Genomic DNA, 22593 nt, shown 5'->3' with positions numbered 1-22593 from the left:
GGATTGGCGTGGTGTAGAAGTGGCAGAGTTTGTAGAATCGACGGTTTGTTGCATGGATCGGGTGTCACATTGAAGGTGATTGTCGCATCCATAGTAGCTCTTAGCTCAGCGAACCGATCCTGATGCAACAGAACACTCGATGCCAACTCTGCCCACAGTATCACGACAGCGACCAGCCATCACAGGGACCTACCAGATCAGCCAGCACCATTTACCGGTTCATGTCACCGACACATCCACCAAGTAATATAACGCCATCATATGCCAGCCATGCCCCTTGTATGGTAGCATGCGCAGACTGACAGTCTTGTGTCATTTATCTTTTCTGTAGAGATGTCCAGTCTGGCGTCGATGTACATGCAGAGGGCATTGCTGGCTATGATGGCGTATATTCATTGGTTGGATGTCTAGGTTGAATGAAACGGTGATGGTGGGCTCGATCGGTAGTCCTGTGATGGTGTCGCTGGATGTAGATATTGGAGCGAGGTTGGCATCTGGGTTTGCTTGGCATGATCGGTTCCTGAGCTAGAGCTTACTATTGGTGCGGTGTGCAGCTTGCTGGTGAGAAAGGCGTGTCAGGTTGTCTCGTGGGGAGGATTGACCTGCGCACCAGTAGCCTGTGTAAGTGGGGATCATTGTCCAGGATGGTTACAGATCCTGATGTGCGTTGGAGGGGTTTTAGCGTGGGGGGGCTGGTATTGTGATGGCCTAGTGGAGTGCTGTTGGTTTCTTTCTTGGGTTTGCTGATAGGGGTCTTTGGGATACACTCCTCTGCTCTGATTGATCTGTTTCTTATTATCCTCGTGCTGGTTTTGTAGCTTTTGAGAACATGTTTGGTGAATTTGTAGGTTTGGTCTCTGTCTGAGGGTTCAGAGCAGGCGGTTTGTACCTCAGAGCTTTGCGCTGTACAATGGATCGTGTGAGTGGCTCGAGGAAGATAGCTGGAGGCATGAAGGTAGGCATTCGGTCGGCTCAGGGTTTTCGATTAAGAGTAGGTGTTTAGTGACCATCCCTTATTATGCACGCTGGATGTCTAGAAAGTGAAGCTCCGTGTTAGAAACTGGTGCCAGGTGAGGTTGATGGTGGGGTGGAAGCTGTTGAGAATCGTGGTGGAATTTTTCCAGAGTCTCCTTCCATCTGGTCAGATGATGAAGATGTTATAATGTAGCGTAGATACGACGAGTAGGCGGCGTGAGTGGGACAAGAGCTGAGGAAGCGTTGTTGGCAGGTCACCATAAAAATCATTGGCATATTGTGGGGCATGCAGGGCATAGGCAGTGCCACTGATCTGGAGATATGATATTGTTATCAAATTTGAAAGATGATTTTTTGTTGCTTTTTCTGTGTGAGTATAAGGCACAAGGCCTTGGGTGGCAGGCCCAATCTTGCCTACAGTACAACTCTCGACCAGCAACTGTCACACCACCATAGTTTACTGCGCGCTCAGGAAACCAATCCATAGTCAAACCTGATGCCAACTTCTGCACATTTACTCTAACCAGGCGGACACCTATCACAGGACTGAACCAGATCAGCCAACCATCACGGTTCATTCACCTGCCAGCATCCACCATGTAATAACGCATCATATGCCAGCATGCCCTCTGCTATGTACATCGGCACCAAAACTTGGACAGTCTCTACAGAAAAGGATTAAATGGAACCAATAAATCGAATTAGGATAGGCAATATACAAAAACCTGTAGTGAAGCACTATCAACCTCCCTGGCGACACTAGTAGCAGACCGTTAAGGTGGCCATCCCTGCGCAAAAAAAGACTTCAGCACCAGACTTCAAAGAGAAATGTGAGCTTCAATTCATCTGCAAATTTGACCCATCAGCTCAGATTGAACAAAGACTGTGAATGGCTTGCCATACGACACCAGTTTCTCTGCTCTTGGTTTGTCAATCCCTCACGCTGCTAGACAGCGCTCATTTCCTGATTGTAACTAACCTCGTTAATCTACTAGCTTGCTTGCAGCATAATATAATACTTGCCACTGCTGATTTCCACACATGACATCTACGAAGTAGGTATTTCACCAACGCGTAAATAGCTCAATGCTCCAAACGATCTGTTTAGTCTAACAGGGCCACAGCTTCTCTGCTGTCTCCTCTGGGAATTGGTTGTTCCCAACCAGTTTATGCACCCACCTGTATAGTAGCTCCATCAGGTTACATTTCCTAGTTGTGTTTATGAGAGGTCTTGATGCGAGTCAGTCATCTAAAGTTCTTAAAATCAAGAATATACCAGCACTTACACTCCCCCCCTACACAAGGCTTAGTTACCGCTGTCAAAGAAACGCAATCAGGTTGGTTTGACACGATTTTTCTTGACAAACCATGCTGATTGTTACCTATCACTTATCTGCTAGAATGTTGGCAATTGATTGCTTAATTATTTGCTCCATTATCGTGCCAGGTACAGACGTTAAGGTGACTGGTGCTCTGATTGAAGCTTTTCCCGCACTCAGAGCACGTGTAGGGCGTCTCGCCGGTGTGGATTCTCTGATGTCTGATAAGATGTGAGCTCCAACTGAAGTGTTTCCCACATGCAGCGCATCCATAAGGTTTCTCACCCGTGTGGATTCTCCTATGTCTGATAAGGTAGGAGCTCCGATTGAAGCATTTCCCGCACTCAGAGCATCCATAAGGTTTCTCACCTGTGTGGATTGTCTGATGTGAGACAAGGTGTGAGCGCCGACTGAAGTTTTTCCCACACTCAGAGCACATGCAGGGTCTCTCTCCTCTGTGGATTCCCTGATGTGTGAAAAGGTCTGAACTCTCACTGAAGCTTTTCCCACACTCATGGCATGTGTAGTGTGTCTCTTCCAAGTTGATTCTCTCGCACGTAATAAGGTCTGAGAGGCTACTTGAGTTTTCCTCTGGCCTGTGCTGAGTCTCACAGGCTTTTGCGTTTTCTGACAGTGCACAATTCCCGGAAACATTTCCTTTGGGTCTTCCTGATAACTTCCCATGTGGTTCTACTTGCTCAGCATCTTCCTGCTGGGGATTCTTCTCCTCGTTCTCACTCACCATCCCAACACCTGATGGGAGACAGAGAGAATCCAGACACAAGTCACTCCCTGTGCCTGAGAAAAAAGAAATGTCAGAGACAGGAATGGAATAAGGGAGAGCCTAGTAGTCTGGCATTAAATGACCAAACTTTTCTGTCTGACCCTTCCCAGGCAGTGAAACCTGCACTGAAAAACTTTCCCTTGACTTTACTGAATTTGGATTTCCTGTCTTGTTGAATGGGTCCCTGGGAGCTGTCAGGCAAATATCCATGGAAAAGGGGAGTAGATGTGAGCTTTGTTGGTTGGGAGATTTGACTGTGTTTTGTCTCCTTGTGAGATGGGCAAATTGGAGGAGCTCTTACAGCATTTCTGATGATTGAGTTAAAAACTGCTACCACCTTTTGTTTTCAAAATAGCTCAGCCCTCAGTGTGTTCAGCCTTTCTGAAAACCTGGCCAACATTTTTTGTTGCCCAAATGGCAGCTGAGTTCTTCTGAAATTCTGGCTCTAGGGGTGAGTGTGAGACTTTCTGAAAATTCTGGCCTCTGTGTCTGGAAGTGCTAAGAACCTTCAGAACTTTTATCTTGTGTGAGAGCCTGATGAGAAAACCTTCCTTCTGTAGAACTCAGCAGAGATTTTCTCACTGACTTACAATAACGTTTTATCTTGATCTCAGGTTTAGTTACCAACAAAATGCATTTATTGTATTTTTACAGGCAATGTGAAACAAACACCCCTAGTTGGGCAGAGGGATAGAAGTAGGTCTGCCACTAAATCACATTTCCTTTCATCAGTAGCTACCTAAGCAAGGTAGTAACCACTGGGCAACAGGTGAAAGGTTCATTCTCCATGCTTAGAACACTTCAGCAGCTAGACCTCAGGAACAGAAGAGGCTAATGATCAGTTTCTCTGGGCTGGTTACTTCCAAAGAGTGGGATGAAAGTTTTTGGCTGAATATTTTATTTCCTGAAATATTTTGGTTAGCCCAAAATGAATTTTTGGTTTTGCTTCAGCAAGAAAATTGGAAAAAAATATTCATCTTGAGTCAACCTGAATGTCTATTACTGTTATTATAATGTTAGTTAGGTTAGCTAGCAAGGGGGGAATAATTTGCACATCTATTTGTGTAAAAGGGCATGCAGCCTGGACTTCCAGGTGCACAGGGGAAACATGCCCATATTCTGTTACTAGTGAGTGGGAAGCTTTGATTTTTATATGGTTTCCAAAGCCCTTCCCAACATCATGTAGAAGAAGGGGGAACCAGGAAAAAACATGGATTTGTTTAAAATGGCAGTGAAAAATAATTGAAGTTTTTCTGTTGTGACATAATTTTTCCCTGACTGGGAACTGAACTAAGGCCACAGCAGTGAAAGTGCCAAATCCAAACCACTAGGGACATGATGAAGCTGCTTTTCTTCTCACTTATGCTACACTTCCTTAGGCTACTTTCTATCCAATTTCTGAAGCAGCTCCATTGTCCACTCCCTGAGAGGCTAAGAGCAGAGAGTGCAGGAACCCCTGTACTCAGGGTCACAACCTGAGCCCAACCCAAGCCACTGAAACAAACTCAAATGATGCTTCAGCTTCCTCCAGCAGGATCACAGAGCAAAACAAAGAAAACCCATGAGGAACAATCCTCCTCTCCCTTTATTTAACCCATTGCATCCCTCTCAGCAGCCAAGTCTTGTAGGAAGGACACTGAGCTGACAGGAGCTCTGGCATAGAGACCAAGGGAGGGGTGTTGCTCACCCTTGGTGTGAGCTGATCACAGTCTGACTCTGTGTAATGGGGCTCTGAGCTTTGCCAACTTCTGAGTTCTGTGTCCTCAACAAGCAGCCGAAGTGCTGAACCCCCTGGACCCTTCTGCTGGGAGCATGGTGATTGCACAACAGCTGCAAGTCCTTTTTCCTTCTTCTTGTCCTCCTCCACTTCCCTGGCCCTTCCCCACAAATGGTTCTATCAGACACTGTAGGGACCTAAGGACCTGCAGGTTTCCCTCACCCATCACTTAAAGCAAACAGTGATTCCCTTCTCTGACATGCCTGGGCCAGGCTTCTTTTGAGTTTTTCCCAAGGAGGGCCTGATTCCCTGTGAAAATGTGTGTGTGGCACCAGCTTGTCTGCCCCCTCTCTGGGAGCTGAGAAGCTTTTTCAGATTCTCCCCCACTAGATGAGTCCAACAGCACCTCCCCTTGCTGGGAGAATCCTAAATTCCGACCTCCTCACCTCCCACCCTGGTTACTCTGACCAGCTATCGCGACAGGCATGCTAAATCAACCCAGCTCTCTGTCTACTGGTCCCAGTCTGTTGAACTGTGTGGAAATGGGCCACAGCACCGCTATACTGAATTGGCCTCATTAGCACTGAGTGTGGAAATCACAATCTGGAGGACAAAGACTGACTGAATTGATTCAGCAGTCAGCAAGAGAGGCTAGAAAGCAGCATCTAACCAGGCTTGTAACAGCTCCGGTTTGCTCGCTGGAGACATAATGAACCAGGAAAGAAGGCAAATGTCAGATAGGGAACCTCAGCTCACAAATAAACACCCTAAGGGCACCTTCTACACGGAGACTGGGCCACTGAAGAGACTCAAACCTGGCTAGCTCAGTTGGTAGCACATAACACTTCAAATCCCATGGTCGTGCATTAAAGCCCCACACTGGGTGGCAGTAACAGCCACTCTTTCGCTTATATTCACAGCCCAAAATGAAATAAACTCTCTGTTCCCTCTACTATCTTAGGCAGGTCATGTGTCTTCCTCTCTCTAAGCTTCAGTAAAACATGAAGAGAGAACAAACTGACGTTTGCATCCTCTGTTGAGACAGGTTTTTCTCCTCTTCCATTCTACCCCACGCAACAGAGGGGGGGATAATAACCATTTAAATAATTCCAGAGAGAAAACTTTGGTCATTGTAAATAAGATGATCCATTGAATCATATAGAAAGGTGGGTCAGGGAAGGATCCCGAGAATCAGGACCAAGTATCCCTAGGCCATCGCTGACAGGTGTTTGTATAACCCCTTCTTAAAATCCTCCAATGAAGGAGATCCTGAAAATTTCCATTGAGGCCTCTGCCATGCAATCAACAATGCTTGGCTCGTGGTTAAAGGCCAGGTTGTGACTCAGAAAATTTGGATTCAGTTCCCAGTTTAGTCCCATTATTTTCTGTGCAAACATGGACAAATTACATCACAGCTTCGGGCCTGTTTCCCTATCTGTAAAACGGGAACTGCCCTCCCACACTTTGTCTATTTCACCTGTGAGCTGTTGGCAGCAAGGACTCTCTCTCTCACTCTGAGTTGTATAGCACCTGGCAGAATCAGGGCCCCCACCCTCGGTCGGGGTCTCTGCACTGCTTGGCACAACTGGGACACCCACTCTTGGATGGGGTATCTGCAGTGTCAACACAATGAGGCCCCATTCTAGGAGCCTAATGAGGATACAAAAATCTCCCCTTTCATTTGTTTATTTTAAAAAGCCCATTTTTAGCCTTCAAGTTCAGCTAGAAAACGTGGCCCAAGAGTCTCAGAAAAACCAAGGAAGTAATAACATTACCCCAAAGGGAGCATTTTTAAACATCTCATGATTTTTAAGCTGCCCTCTGGATTTCTGAGTCCAGACTCCTAGTTACTGTTCTCAGTCTAACCTTGGCTGAACTTTGGAACTGGAACCAGTGACACTGAACTAGTAAGTGGAGTTTCTTGGGCCATTGGTCATCGTAGTTTCCTTTGCTGGGGTGGAAACCAAGAACTGAGCGTGTGCTCTTTCCACCCCAGTTCCTTCCAAATCCTTGGCCTTGGTTAGGGTAAATTTACACTTCTCAGAAGTAGAATCCTGTACAAAACCACTCCAAATCTCAGCTGTGTTAGCGAGCAATGGCTTCCCGAAACATGCCCAGCTTTTCTTTAATTTGGTGGCACAGTTCCAGGCACGGGACTGGATACAGGGCTGGATCATAATCTTTGTTTGTTACCAGAGCTGGAGATTCTATTCAAAAATAGCTATTTTTCTGCAGCTATTAGATTTCCAGCACTGATTTTATACACATTTTAAACACCCTCAAAAGATAAATAGAACCAAAAAACCCACTTCTATTCCCTCAACATCTGTGTCAGGAAGGGCGGCATTCCCCATAACATGGGATTAGCTAGGAGAGATCTTTTGTAGGGCCTGGGCTACAAATCCTTTGGGAACCAAATACATGGGCATTTTGCCTAGTTCAAAATCACCTAATGTGGAGTTCTATCCCCAGATCAGCTGAGATAATATTGACTTCAACAACTCAACTACACTGTGATCATATGCACTTCCTTCAGTTAGTTTGGGTTGTGCTGCTGTTCACCATTTCTGAGTGGAGATTTCAAATCACTGCTGTGTCTTTGTTAGCATGCCCAGTAAATTGGAGAGTTCTCCCCTGTTGACAGAACTGCACTTGAATTTTCTCCATGCCATCATGGAGGGGCTGGGAAAAAGCAAAGCTGAAATGAGAAATGACGACTTTAGTAAATGGTCATTTGTCTTAAGTTCTTCAATAAATCTGAGCTACATCCTATCAAACTGAACTATTATCCAACTGGGTGACCAAACAGCCTTCAAGAAAGATAGAAACTCACATCACAGAGAGACAGAATACATGACAATGGAAGTGTCAAGTGAAATTCCAGAGCAGGTCACATCTGATTATTCAGAATCGGAACAAGAGATTCTCCCATCACATTCTCCTCTGATCCATTCAAACCTGCTTCACTCAGCACTGTCTCAATAGTCAGTTATGTTATTTACAATATGCTTAGTATCCTAGCATCCCCATAATGGGGGACACAACAGCTACCTTGTAAGAAGTGGCTTTACCAATAGATGGAACCTAGGATTTAAACTCCAAATGATCACACTGTGTTTGGGATCCATTTGAATTCCCCTTCCAGGTCTTTGACACTTACATCCGCACTCATAGTGACTCTGATATAGGATTAAAGAAGTCAAACCATTTGATGTTCCTGTTCAAAATGTTGTGTGTAAATTATTTGTTTTGTGTGTGAATGAGGAATGTGTGTGTGAACGTCATCATTGAACCAGATGTACGAGGGAGGAACCGGAGACAGAGGCAAGGGCACCAGGAGGCTGCAACACACCCCTACTGAAATGTCAGAGGAGGACAGACTGACGACTCTAAAGATGAGACAGGCACCTATCAGTGGGGACCAGATAGCTGAGATCTAAACTCGCCTGGGAGAACTCCCTGAGGAACTAGATGAAGGAACAAGATAAAGGATGAAAAGGACAATTTAAGAAAACAAGCACTCATCAAACAACGATTACAGCACGACAGTGCAAAACTGATTGGTCCCAATGAAGGAAAATCACTATATAAGACAGTGCCTGGAAACTTTGGGTTCATCCTGCCAAAACTTCTGCAGAGCATCATGTCATGACCAATGGAACCCAGCTCCTCCTACCCATGATCAACCTAGCTGGCCCCTAGGTTGATCTGGACTCTGGACTGGTAAATATAACATGAATTGGTGGGACAGTGTGTGTGGTGCGTGATTGAATGCATATGCTAACATTGACCTGGGAGTGGCTAAGCCTTTGGGATCAGAAGAAACTATTATTTAATGACACTGCTTGTAAAGAACCACTCATCTCTGAATCCAGTGTTTTCAGTAGTGATATAAGAACTGGAATGCCTGAGAAAACTGCCTTTATGTTTTCTTGTTAGCCAGTGTGGTGAAACAGGAGTTTACTTTCTTGGCTGGTTTGGTCTATCTTATAAAAGGAGTACTTGTGGCACCTTAGAGACTAACACATTTATCTGAGCGTAAGCTTTCATGGGCTACAGCCCACTTTATCAGATGCATGCTTATGCCCAAATAAATGTGTTAGTCTCTTAGGTGCCACAAGTACTGCTGTTCTTTTTCCGGATACAGACTAACACGGCTGCTACTCTGAAACTTATAAAAGAATAACCACCAGTTTTGGGTTGTGTTTGCCCTATTTCTCAGCAGTTCATCCTGAATTTGGCATCCTCAGTTGTGACCCACTAAGGCTCGGTGACGGGGTGCAAAGGGAGGGGGCTGGATCATGGATTTACAGGGAGTTAGGTGACCCAACCTTCATACAGTCTCCCTTGGGACCACCCTCTTTAGGAATGTCTAAGGTGCATCAGGGAGTTGGCCACCTTTCAGGCTGAGTCTCACGCTAGTGCATTAAAAATGGCTGTGGAGACATTGCTTTAATGTCAGGGCTTCACTTGGCGTTCAGACCATCCAGCCCACCCACCCCCCTCAACCCCTGGCTTTAGAACCCAAGCTGCAACCCAACCAACAGCACCTACACCGTTATTTGTAGTGAGTCAGCATAGACTGGCTGAGAGACAGCTTCCAGACGCAGTGCACACACCCTTAATGGGCGACACACTCGCTTTAGCTTTTTCCAAGGGTAAACTCTGGTTCCCCTTAGAACCACAGAGTTAAAAGGACCACAAAGGTCATCTAGTCTAACCCTCTGCCTTTTGAAAACCTCCAGTGAATAACCTTCCACTACCTCCCTAGGCATCTGTTCCATTGTCCTACAGTTCTTCCAGTTAGGAAATTGTTCCTGAGATTTAATCTAAATCTGCTGTGCTGTAGTTTGAACTCACTGCCTCTTGTCCTTCCCTTTGTGACAAGAGAGAAGAACTGTTCTCCATCCTCTGATGGCAGCCTCTGGCGGGGAAGATCAGCAGGGACCACAACCCGCCCATTGGGCTACAGAGCCAGGAAAGCCACCTCCATCCCTCCGGAAGATGAGGGGCGGGACAGGAAACAGAAGTACAAGAGGGGGCCCTGCAGCTCAGTCGGGCTGGAGCTGCTGAGGGAGACAGACACTTATCACCCGCTGCTGGAGCGGGACACCGAGGACCCACTAGGGTGGCCACCAGAGGACTGGCCAAAGCTCCCAGGGTCACCAGCCAGTCGAGGTGCCAACGAGCTGATGGGGCTGCCACAGACCACCAACCCGGGGAAATGGAGGCCAGAGGTACCAAACCCTGGGGATTGTAGGAAGTAGCCCAGGGAAACTAGACCATCGTCTGGCTGAGTGTTGGCCTGACACTAAGTAAGGGTGTTGTGGGCGGATCCCCCTGATCCAGTGGTGGATTACACTGCCACTGCTAGGGCCCGGGGCTGGGACCCAGTGGATTCAGGTGGGCCAGGGTCCCCCTACCTCTTGCACTCCACCTTTGGCCAGGCGGCCTGTGTTGGTCGACCATCCGCCGAGCAAGGACGCTAGACTGTTTGGTGCTTGCCCTGGGCAAAGCCCCTAATTGTTTGCTGCCCCACCCTGCCCGAGAGCCTGGGCTTGGAGACTTTGCAGCTCTGTCCTGAGACAGACCAGGAGGGACGGCCACACACGCTCACACAGCCTTTTTAGTATTTGAAAACCACTGTCATATCCCCCACATTAACTCGTTTCCAAATTACACACATCCAGTTCCATCAGCCTTTGCTCACTGGTTTGCATTCCATCTCTTTGATCATCTTTGTCACTTGCCTCTGGATTCTTTCCAGTTTCTCTACATCCTGTCTAGTCACTGGGGACCAAAACTGGACCCAGGACTCCTCCTGAGGCCTAACCAGTGCTGAGTAGAGCAGTACCATCACCACCTGTGATTTGCAGGCTATGCTTCTCTTAACGCATTAGCTTCTTTTTGCATTGCCATCACGCTGTTAACTTTATGTTGAGGTTGTGATCCACCACAACTCCCAGATCCTTCTGAGCAGTGCTGCTGCCATTCCAGTTATCCCCCATCAGGATCTGTGCATTGGGTTTTTCTTCCCGAACTGTAGCACCTTACACTTGTCTGTTGAATGTCATTGGTGTCTATAGCTCAGTTTGCCAATTTATCATGATCCCTTTGAAGTTTTGCTCTAGCCTCCAAAGTGTTGACAACCCCCCCAGCTTTGTGTCATCTGCAAATTTGATCAGTATGCTCTCTATTCCTACATCCAAGTTGTTAATGAAGATGTTAAATAGCAGCAGACCCAAAACAGATCTCTGTGAAACCCCATTTGAGAAATCCCTCCAATCTGACATCATTCCAATAATAGTTATTCTAGGCTTGCGGTTGTGTAATCAATTATCTATCCACTTAATGGGAGTTCTGTTGAGCCTGCATTTCTCCAGCTTACTCATGGGACTGTGTCAAAAGCATTTTTGAAGTCCAGGTCTACTTTAGCCACCAAACCAGTTGCCCTATCAAAGAAGGATATCAGGCTGGTTTGTCATGTTATGTTCCTAGTAAATCCATGCTGGCTACTAGCGATTACCCCTTCATCCTCCGGGTATTCGCAAATTGAATGTTTTACACATTGCTCTAGTAGCTTCCCTGGTATTGAGGTCAGGCTGACGAGGCTCCAACTCCTCCTTTTTCCGCTTTGTAAAGATAGGCACTATGTTAACCCTTCTCCAGTCTTCTGGGACCTCTCCTGTCATCTGAGTTTGCAAATATTGCCAGAGGCTCTGAGATTTCATCAGCTTGTTCTGGGCTGAAAAGCAGGAAAGGAGGTGGGAGCTGGTTTGGAGGATTACGAGCTCTGTTATCAACATTTGAGCTGTTGAGCTTGAGTTGATGGCTAGCCATCCACGAGGAGTCATCAGAGGGAGGCGGAGGTTTCAGTTTGAACATAAGGAGACAGGTCTGGAGTAGAGCGGTAGATCTGTGATTCATCAGCATAAGGACAGTAGCTGAATTTGTGTTTGTGGGTGAGATTTCCCAGAGATAAAGTGCAGAGGAAGTGACCAAGGACTGAGCCCTGTAGAACCCCCACAGAAGAGTGGAGTGGGGGTGAGGACGATCTTCCTAAGGACACGCTGAAGAAGTGGTTACAGAGGTAGGAGAGCCAGGAAGAAGACAAGATGTCAACAAGACGATCATGGTCAGTGGTATTAAAGGTGGGTGATGGGTCAAGAAGAATAAGGATGGAGCACTGGTTCTGAGCTTTGCTTAGGGAGAGGTCATTAGAGACTATGGCAAAAACATTCTCAGTGGAGGGCCCCAAATATCTGCCTCCCTGAAACCTTCCCTTCCCACTGCCACCAGATCCTTCCTGCTTCTTGGAGCAACAACTCCCCATCCCCTTCCCACTATCCTCAGTCTTTTCCACTTCCAAGTATGCCACATCTCCTACCTAGTCCCCCCGCTCCAACAGCACCACTGCTAGGACCTCCACCCCTTTTCTCCATTCCCAGGCTCCCACTCCCCCAAACCACCACACTCCCTGTTCCCAGGAGATTCTGTCTCTGATTCCTCACCTCCTCTTCCCTCCATGGTACCCATCCCTCCCTGATTCCCTCTAGTCTGCCACAACCCTATCCCTTTCCTCCCACTACACTCAGCCTTCCCTACCTTGTGGCACCCCACAAGCACTAGATCCCACCATCTTCTCCACTCCCACACTCCCTGCTCTCCTTCCCCCCTACCTCCCAAGAACTCCTGAACAGGAACCTCACACTGCTCTCACAGTCATTGGTTGGTTGGGTCAAGAGAACGCTGTGGTCACTGCCTCCGAGCTACACTCATTCATCTGAGTCGGAGCCGTACCACTGTTAACTTTCAGACTAGGTGTATTGTGCGTTTTGCTTACATTCTGAAGGAGTTCCTCTTAGACGTTTCCCCCTGATTCCAAAATTTCAGGGCTGAGAGCAATATTTTAAAGCGTTTTAAAATCCACTCTGGCCTCTTCTGAGCTGCAAACTTTTGTCAGAATAGCTCTGTTTGTTAGGGATGCAAAAGAACACATCCTTAATTGATATAATTATGCTGGCAAAATCTCTCATACAGACACAGAGCGCCAAAAAAGTCTATTAAAAAAATAAGGAAATCAAATGCCTATAAACTACATCAATACCGAGTACAGGTCTCCCACTTCTGCTTCATGCCTTTTCACTAGCTGGGTGGTGGCTAAACTTAAACCTCTGAAAACTAGAAGAGGAAGAGTTAATATACACATCACCCCTAAAATGCAACCTTAACTCTGCCCCTGGCCCTGCAGCTGGCACTAGCCACTGGGAATGGCTCAGTAAGTCTGGTGCAAAGGTTAAGAAACTAACAAAGGAAGTGGAGGTTTCTCCATTTCTTGAAGTCTTCGAGTCGCAATAGATGCCTTTCTGGGGGCGGACTGAGTCCAACACAAGGTATTCAGCTCAGTACAGCAGTAACTGGGTGAAATTCTATGACCTAGTCATACAGAAGGTCAGACTAGATGACTTAATAGCCCTTTCTGGCCATAAAATCTATGATTCCAATATAGCTATGAAGGACTAAGAACGTGCCATTGTTTGTGTTGTGTTCACAGATGGGAATCCAAGCATTTCTCCACATGCCTCCAGCCGTGTGCACTGGGTCAGCTGTAGCTGTTACTGGATGGTGGCGGGAGGAGTTGGAGCAGCTTGGCAGAGCTGTGACTGTGATATGAAGGAAGGTGCATGTGAACCCTGAGGGACCTAGTCTGCCCCATTTCAATGCACTCAGTGGGCTGTTGCTGAGACAAGGCAGAGCAGAGGTGGCATTGTGGGGGTGGCGTGAACCTTAACTCTTCATTTCCCCTTCTAAGAACAGAGGGGACGGGAAACCTTACCCAGCGAGGTCACATTCTCATAGTTCTCCTGCATGACGTCTCTGCAGAGGGCTCTTTGACGGGGGTCCAGCAGAGCCCACTCTTCCCTGGTGAAATATACAGCCACCTTCCTCCAAGGTCACTTGGCCCCTGATATCAGAGCAGAGCCCCCCACTCACAACCTGCTTGCCCCACTCACCGCCCCACTATTCATGGGGGAGAGGAGCCCATCAAATGGGGAGCTCTGGCAGGCTCACAGTCAGCAGGGGTCCACACCCACCCTGTTCAGAGCAGCCAGGAGGCAAAACAGTGAGGGGAGATAAAGATCCCCTCACACACCCCCACAGCAGACAGAGGGGAAGGGTCTTCTCATCATCACACACCTACAAGCAGAGGCTGATGTGGGGGATGGGGCCCCCATGCAGGCTCCAGGGTCACTCCCAGTAGGAATCCCAACAGGCTTCCCATTTGCCGGCAGCTGGAAGGAAGGGGAGGGGTTATCTATCTAGGCCCACTGGTGGGGAACCTCCACCCCCTCCTTCCAATCTCTAGCAGCTTGGCCAGTACGTTCATGTTCTCGCACTGGGAATCTGATACATTTCCGCAGTGCTGTCAGGGTTCCCCCACCAGCCCATTCTACAAATAGGGTAAATTTCCTCCCAAACCCATGGGTCTGTTCCGGAATCCAGGACTTGGGTTTAAACAATTCCCAGCAAGTTTGTCACATGCCTTGTCCCCCTCGTCCTGTGGTGTTTTCTCCCTGGGTATTTCTGCCCCATGGGGCACTTCACCTCCACATTGAGCTCCCAAACCTCCACATTGAGCTCCCCCAAAGATCCCAGGCCCTCAGTATTTCCTGCCCCTCCCCCTCCAGCAGGAACCCACTACCAACCCCGCAATAATCCCTACCTGGACTGGCTCCACTACAGCCAGTTCCCTTCCCTGTCCCATGGGAGGCTGGGACAATCTGGAGCCAAAGGTGGGCGTTACTCTGCCGCCTGTCAGGGTGAGAAGGGTGGAGAGGGAAGATTTCAGAAGGACCTTTAGTTCCTGTCACATCATGATCTTCCCCGGCCCTTTCCCTGCACAAGATGTTTCTGACACACGCTGGGAAAATATTCCATCACTTTATCACAGCCCAGACTCAACCCCTTCCATCAGCGCTAAACCCACTGTGCTAGTTTTAAAACCCTGATGGCAACTCCCCCAACGGCAGGGACCAGGTGGAGGCAGGGACAGAATAAAGTCTGCCCAGTGCTGGTGCAGTAAATGAAATGAAGTTTGCTGGTAATATTAAGATGGAAGCCATTGTCAACAGAGACAAATATAATCTAATAAAATATTAATTATAATATATGGAGATATACCTATCTCATAGAACTGGAAGGGACATTAAGTCCAGCCCCTGCCTTCACTAGCAGGACCAAGTACTGATTTTGCCCCAGATTGCTAAGTGGCTCCCTCAGTGATTGAACTCACAACCCTGGGTTTAGCAGGCCAATGCTCAAACCCCTGAGCAATCACCCCAGTAACACCTGCATTTTGAACCTTCTTCCTTACTTCGCTGTAAAAAGCAGACAAAAGTTCATAAGATCTTACAATAACCTCTAGCAGCAAGTTGATGAAAAGTAGGTTAAATTCCTTTCAGCCATGAAGGCCAAGCACGGGTGCAAGACGACCAATGACAGAAAATTTAAAAAGTCCAAACAAAAGAGGCTAATGATGTCGTTCAAGGCCAGTACTAAGCTCTATGCTTGGTGAACAAGAAAACGTGGCCACAAAGTTATCTAGGTTAAATTTGGCCTTAGGGACATGGATTTAACCAGTAAACAAAATAATAAAAAATAAATGATGCCACTCACTTTTATTCCTTTTGGGACTTTTAAAAAGAGATGGGGGGGAGGGAAATAATCTGCCACCTCACTCCAACATTGCAATACTGCTACTAAACTGCTACATTTCCTTTCTAAGAGGCTTTGTTTTCATTATATTTTAACTTGTATTCCTTCCTCTTTCTCCTCATGATGCATGATCATTAATTTGCACTTAACGTTGACCATAGTTCTGTCCTGTTTCTCAGAAAGGCTCTAAAGGCTTGTCAGACAAAAGATGTTCCAAAGAGACCCATTGCTCCCATGATTAGTGACTTTCTTATAGTCTCTCAGTGCTTGTAAGTTAAACTAGTTTTCTAAAAAGACCCCTGTTTTTAAGAGCAGGATTAGTAATGAAACTTACCCTCTTTCCCACAACCCACTGCCTCTGTGCCTTTACTCTCGGGTGCAACATCTTCGAATAATTCTGCTGAGGATGTTTCCCAGAAATTAATTATCATCGGGATGGCTAGGAATGTATTGGGAGAAAAAAAATTAAGATTCTATCTTAAATGAATAAGATCATTCCAAGAAATATAAATTAATGTAAGGCATAATGTAAGCATAAAAAAAAGTTTAGAGCAAAAAGTTAATTAAAAGAACCACAAAAATGTCGCATTCTTAAAGAAGTGCAAATTATGCAAAAAAGAAATACCGAATAGCTGTTTCAACAAAATTAGATGCTAATAGCTGTTTCATTTAAAGTGTAAAAAACAGCTACAACCTGTGTCACAAGGGGTAAATAATGCACTAAAATAATTATAAGTTAAAAATGTGAATACATCACCAATTTCAAAAAGTTAAAAAAAAGTATATAGACTTTTTTGTTGTAAAAGCCAAAAAACTCTAACTATACTAACAAATTTTCAAATAAATATGTTTAACAAAAGCTCAGCCTTTGTATTTTTTTTTAAGAAGTATCAAGCAGTGACTCAAAAATGGGAAAAGTTGTCAAGGTCTTAGTGGTCTTAAAAAAAATGCTTTAAAATCAGACTCCGTAAACTTAATTACAAACACTATTAACATTACTGCAATTAAAACTGCAAAATAAAATTCCTAAAATTAATGTAGCCTGTAAAACGCAATAGTTAAGGAAGTAAAAGAAAAAAAATGAATGAGTCCGAAAAGATTTTAAAACACTTTGAACGCTTGTGTGACACTGTTGAGCTAAAATATTTGAGAGACAAGTCGGTTGAAAATATAGTGGTGCAAGAACAAAGTAACATCCCCTCCCATTGTTACACAGCTTCCAGGTGCTGGAGGCTGCGATCCCGTTGTTACCATGGTTATTGGGCTGAAATCTCCCCACGGCCAGTGAGAGAGAGACACGTACCTGTGTCGCTCCCCAGCCCGCGTCGCAGCATCTCTAGGGGAAGGAGAAGATGGGAGAGCTGAGAATTCAGGCCCTCGCTTCATGGAGAAATCCCCATTGCGTATTAATGGAACTGCTGTTAACTAGGAGATGGTGACAGAGGTCAGAGGCCGATAACACGGCCGCTGCAGACAGAGCCAGCCCCACAGGGCTGCTCCATGGGGAAGGGCGACTCGCTGAGCTGGGCTGTGAGATGGAGCCAGGATCAGTGACATCACTAGAGTCCCCGACTCCTCCCCAGGGCCAGGGTCACTCTAACCGGAGGAGACGCCATCCCCAGACTCCAATTCACCTTTGAATCCCAGCAGCACCTCCTGCAGCATGGCACTTTTCAGAGAGAAATCGCTGAGTCTCTTTTCCAGCTCTGCAAACGACGGCTCTGGCTTCTGAAACGTCCCGTCCTCCCTGCTGGGGAAAGGAGGGGTGAGAAATAGGCCTGAGCCCCAGACCCTGAGCCCAGCAACCCCCAAACTCCAGGAAACCTGGATCTGAGCTTTGCAGCCTGAGATGGTCGTTGTCATGGTGAGTCACCTCAGCCCTATGCTCCCCAGAGGGACAGGAAGTGGGGAGACACTAGAGCAAGGAACGGAGACATTGTTCAGGAGCTTTCTCAGGGACGCTCTGGTTCTGTGGGGGGCAGAGCCACCCCCTACGCTGCTTTACAGCAGGAACAAGGGGCACCAGCACTGGGATTACGTGGAAAGGGAAGAGACACAGACCAAAGAGTGGGCAGGTCCTACATGTGACAGTGGCCACAGACAGAGCCCAGGGCTCCAGCAAGGAATGAACCTGGGCCCTTAAAACACCAAAACCCTCAAGCCCTTCAGCTGAAGCAGTAACCCTGGGGCGTCTAGCTCATTCACAGAGAGGGCCACATTGCCCTGTCCGTTACAGCCAATGGCCAGGGCATCAGGTTAGGACTCTGTGCCCTGCTCCATTCACAGCAGAACACCCCCGGATCTCCATGGGACACCCACGTACAAGAAACAAGGGGAGAATCTGCCCTTCATATCAGAAATAAAATTTTAGTTCTTAGTATTTTGCCAAGACTTTGTCTGTCACACTCAGTGTCACTCAGGAGGAAAACAGCCCCTTCCCGGACACCCTGTAGGACCCTGCTGGTTCTTCCCTGTGTTTCCTTGCCTTTCCCACCCTCCTCTCTCCATTTCTCTCTTGCTTCCTTGCTGTTGTGTCTCTCTTCTGTTCTTCCCTCCCTACAGCAACCCCCTATTCCCACCCTGCAAAGGTTTCACTCCCGCCCTCTCCCTGTTCCACATGCTCAAGTGATCAGCCAGGAAACGTTGAATGTTGACATCCAAGTGTCATTATTTCAGTTGACACCCCGATGACATTAACAGGGGACAGGAGAGTTCACGCTCTCAGAGCTACGGCTTCAGGCTGCTGGCAGCCCCAGCAAGGCAACGCTGTCTCTGTTTACACTGGGGAGGTGCTGAGGGCCAGCAACTCACTTTTAACAAATGTGAAAGCTGAGATTCTGCGCCCTCGGAATACGTGACGCGGCCACATCAGTCCAGGAGACAGGCATGGTCTGTCCCATCTGCCCTGTGTCTAGCAGCCCTGCTGTGACCTCATTACCGATCAGACAGTAACCGGCTCTTCTCCTACCTGAGTCAGCCACTAAAGGAGACAGAATCACACGCTCCAAGGGCAGGGGGCAGCTTCCTATTCAGTGCAGTTATCAAACCTAACGGCCCATGAGGGGGAGCGAAATGGAGCCAGGACTTACCTGCCCCCAGTGCTCCAAGCACCCTAAAGAGGAAGAGAAAGAGGAGGCCGTCAGGGGGAGTATCCCTGTGTGGGGAGGCCTGATGTTCTGCAGGGGTCACCACTGAGGCCTTGGGCAGTAGGGGAATTTCAGGTTTACATTCCCTGAGCAGCAGCCCGCCTCCTCCCACCCCCCGGGACTTTCCCCTATGCAGCCCCAGCAATCCCTGTGGGCAGGTCACCACTGCGGGAATCTTCTTCCCAGGCACTTTACAGGCAGAAGATATTTCTCTGCATTGAGAATCCAACTGCCCTCAGTGCTGAGAGACCCAGAAGACCCCTGGCCCCACTAAACCCATTAACCTGCAGTGCAAGGGGCCTTGGGCCTGGCTCGGGACCTCAGCATGGTGGGGGAGGGGATTTCAACCTCCAAGTGCAAATGCAGACAGACATTTCCAGGAGAGAAGGTCTTGGGGCTGCAGCATCCAGGACTCCCAGGACCCATTTGTGGCGCCGCTGCCAGACTCACTGTGTGACCTTGGGCAGGGATCTGTCTCTCCCTCTGCCTCACTTTCCCATAGGGATAATGCCCCTGACCCCACTCTGTAAAGTGCTTTGGGGTCTAGGGCTCAGAAGCGCCCATAGAAACGCTGCATATGATCCTTGCAATGACAGCCTGACCTGCAGGGGTTGGCTCAGCGGCTGCTGCCCCTTCTCTCCTCCCCTCTCGCTGAGCAGGGAAATCTCCCAGGACAGGTGGCAGACGCCCTCATCCCTTCTCTGGACAATGGCTCTCTCTAGCTCTTCCAGTCGGGACAGCAGCCGTTGCTCCTGCTCCTCTAGAAACCCTTGCAGCTCCTTCCACTCCCAGACGATCTTCTGCCTCTCGGCTTCCGTCTGTTTCTGCAACCACAGGGAGACAGTGACTCAGTAACAGGGAAACACAGAACATAAGAACAGTCAGACTGGGTCAGACCAAAGGTCCATCTAGCCCAGTACCCTGTCTTCTGACAGTGGCCACTACCAGGTGCCCCAGAGGCAATGAACAGAGCAGGGAATCATCAAGTGATCCATCCCCTGCCACCTATTCCCAGCTTCTGACAAACAGAGGCTAGGGACATCATCCCTGCCCATCTTGGCTAATAGCCACTAATGGACCTATCCTCCATGCACTTCTCTGGTTCTTTTTAGAACCCTGTTAGTGTCTTGGCCTTCACAACATCCTCTGGCAAGGAGTTCCACAGGTTGACTGTGTGTTGTGTGAAGAAATACTTCCTTTTGTTTGTTTTAAACCTGCTGTCTATTCATTTCACTGGGTGACCCCTAGTTCTTGTGTTATGAGGCAGAAACAACACTTCCTTATTTACTTTCACCACACAAGTCATGATTTTATAGACCTCTACTATATCCCCCCCTCCCGCCCCCCCTAGTCATCTCTTTTCCAAGCTGAACAGTCTCAGGCTTTGTCTATACTGGCACGTCTCTCCTGCTGACAAACAGCAGCCACACTGTGTGCCTGTTAGCAGCACAGCTGTAGCGGCACAGCTGTTTCGCTAAAAGCTGTGGCGTGTAGCCATAGCCTCAGTCTTATTAATCTCTCCTCATACGGAAGGTGTTCTGGACCCTTCATCATTTTGTTGGCCTTCTCTGTGCCTTTTCCAATTCCAATGTATTTTTTTGAGATGAGGTGACCAGATCTGCACACAGTATTCAAGATGTGGAGGTACCATGGATTTATAAAGAGGCAATAGGATATTTGCTGTTTTATTTTCTATCCCTTCCCTAATGATTCCCCACATTCTGTTTGCTTTTTTGACCTGCCGCTGCACACTGAGTGGATGTTTCCAGAGAACTATCCACAGTGACTCCAAAATCTCTTTCTTGAGTGGTAACAGCTAATTTAGACCCCATCCTTTTATGTCCATTTGATATTATCTTTGCCAATGTGCATTACTTTGCATTTATCAACACTGAAATTCATCTGCTCGGTAACTGGGGAAAATCATAAATGCGCTTCGGGACGGGTGGCAGAGTTATTTACCAGAACACAAGATCTCTTGTGGTGAGTGATGGGAAGTTCATTTATCCTGGGAAGAGAGGAGGGATCAGGGCCGGGGTGAGCTGTACATCACCAACAGGAGGGACACTTCTCCCCGAAACCTCATCAACTTGCACTGAGCCAAATCTTCCATCTCTGCAGCCCACATTTCATCTCCTTCCTCCCCCTCCCACCAGGAGCTAGAAAGGATCCCTGGTCACTGTGACATCCAGACAGCCTGTGGGCAGGTGCTCTGGGCTAACACAGACTGACCCTCTCCTGCCCAGCAACCTCTTGCATCCTAAGGGCACCATGTCACCCCCGTGTCTGACCCTGCGGCTACCTGGGCTCCAGTGGGGATGGGTCCCTGGCTGAGGCTGGCAGGGGGGGGCCCTGCATTCACCAGGTCATTCTTATGCCAGGCAAACCTCAGAAGAGGGGAAGGGGCCCTCTGGGCACCTACCAGCAGCTCCTCGCTTTGCTGCTTCCTCCTCGGTTGGCTGCTTCTCTCTCTTTTTCCCAGAGGGGCAATGCTTTATGTGGTGCCTCCTGGAAGAAGCAGGGGAGGGAGGGTTAAAAACTGCTGCAAACCTCCCAGCTGCCAGATTTCAGGCCCGTCCTGGCCCTGCAGACTTGCCTGTGCAGGGTCCCTGGGACTCAGACTGAGAGGAGATGGTGAAACAGGGAGCAGCTTTCCAGAGGAAACGCAGGGCCCCAGGCTGCAGTGACAGGGGTGCAGCCCAACCCCAGCTTCCCCAGGGCCTCACCCCACATCCCAAGCAGCCAACTTCAGACAGTCCCCACTTTCCCCAGCGCCAGCCCCCAAAGCTCCCGCAGGGCCAGATCTGAACATGGAGCCCCCCAAACATCCCCAATCCCCAGCTCTGACCCCCCCCCGCACACACCCAAACTCCCAGCCCCCCCCAGCCCCACATCCCTGACCCCCAAAAAACTCCCAGCAGCCCCCACAGTCCGTCCCGCAAAACTGAGCCCACCCCGGCTTTTCTGACACCCAGATCCCCCCCCTCGCTCCCGGCCCAGCCTGGGCTCCGAGCTCTGCAGCCGAGCCGCGCTCCGGGCCCCCTCCTGGCCCAGCTCCGGGCTCCGTCGCCCCGCCCGGCCCCCAAGCCCCCCGAGCTCGGGGACCCCCCGGGCAGGGGGCGAACCGGGCAGGGCCCCACGCTCCAGCAGTTCCCTGCCCGCCCCCGCGCTTGCCCCCGGCCCCACCGCGCTGCCCCGCGGGCTGCAGGGCTGGAGCAGCCCCCGCGCTGCGCTCCCGGCCCGGCCATGGCCCCGCGGCCCGGCACACAGGGGGGGCGGGGGCCGGGCTGGGGGGGCTCCTCCCCGGGCGGCTCCCACAGGAGTCCCCGGGCCCCACGCAGGGGGGTTGGGACACGCGGGACCCGCCCTCAGCCCGGAGGGGCAGGGAGGGGCTGGGGCCCCCAGGGGAAAAGCAGGGCAGGGCAGGGGCTGGGGCTGCTGAACCATCAGAACTCAGGAGCCCCCGGCTGAGAATGCAGCGAGCACGTGTCAGTTCAGCGCTGGAGATGGGACCCAGCACGTGTCAATCACCTGCCTCTAAAGCGTCTAAATCCCCTGGGCACAGCTCGCCAGCGCACAGCTTGGGAGCTGCGCTGGGAATAGATCCTGCAGGAAGCCCCCCCCCGCGAGCGGGAGCGTGCTGGGCCTATAACCCAGGGGGTGACGGATCGAAACCATCCTCTGCTAGCTTGGGTTTTATTACAGCCCTGGAATAATCCAGCTGCCTGCCTGTGTTCTGCACAGAGAGAGAGAGCAAATTCTCTCCCTGTTCACCCTTCCACAGTGATTAAAGGAAGGAATAAAGCCCCAGCAGAGCCCTGCCCCACAGAGTCCCCTCCCGGAAGGTGAGAGATGTGCAGTGACTAGGGCTCCAGCTCAGGGTTGCCAGGTTTATATAACTTTTGGTGATGCCCAGAACGGGTCCAAGTCCTGCCC

At 49.0% G+C, this 22593-nt stretch overlaps 1 protein-coding gene across 1 annotated transcript; it reads right to left on the bottom strand.

Moving 5' to 3' along the window:
* Window positions 1-2394: 2394 nt before the first annotated feature.
* Window positions 2395-21905, bottom strand: LOC116818066 (uncharacterized). Its single transcript, XM_075073717.1, has 10 exons — window positions 21844-21905; window positions 21080-21128; window positions 19260-19481; window positions 18601-18623; window positions 17146-17258; window positions 16815-16847; window positions 15846-15950; window positions 14503-14608; window positions 13632-13741; window positions 2395-3047 (listed from the first exon to the last, which is right to left on the bottom strand). Exons 1-10 carry the CDS (start codon window positions 21903-21905, stop codon window positions 2395-2397), a joined length of 1476 nt encoding a protein of 491 aa, XP_074929818.1.
* Window positions 21906-22593: the final 688 nt, after the last annotated feature.

The sequence above is a fragment of the Chelonoidis abingdonii genome, chromosome 19, assembly GCF_003597395.2.
Source record: "Chelonoidis abingdonii isolate Lonesome George chromosome 19, CheloAbing_2.0, whole genome shotgun sequence".
Taxonomy (NCBI): Eukaryota; Metazoa; Chordata; order Testudines; family Testudinidae; genus Chelonoidis; species Chelonoidis abingdonii.
The sequence above is the reverse complement of the archived record's forward strand: the minus strand, read 5'-3'. Positions and strand labels throughout refer to the sequence as shown.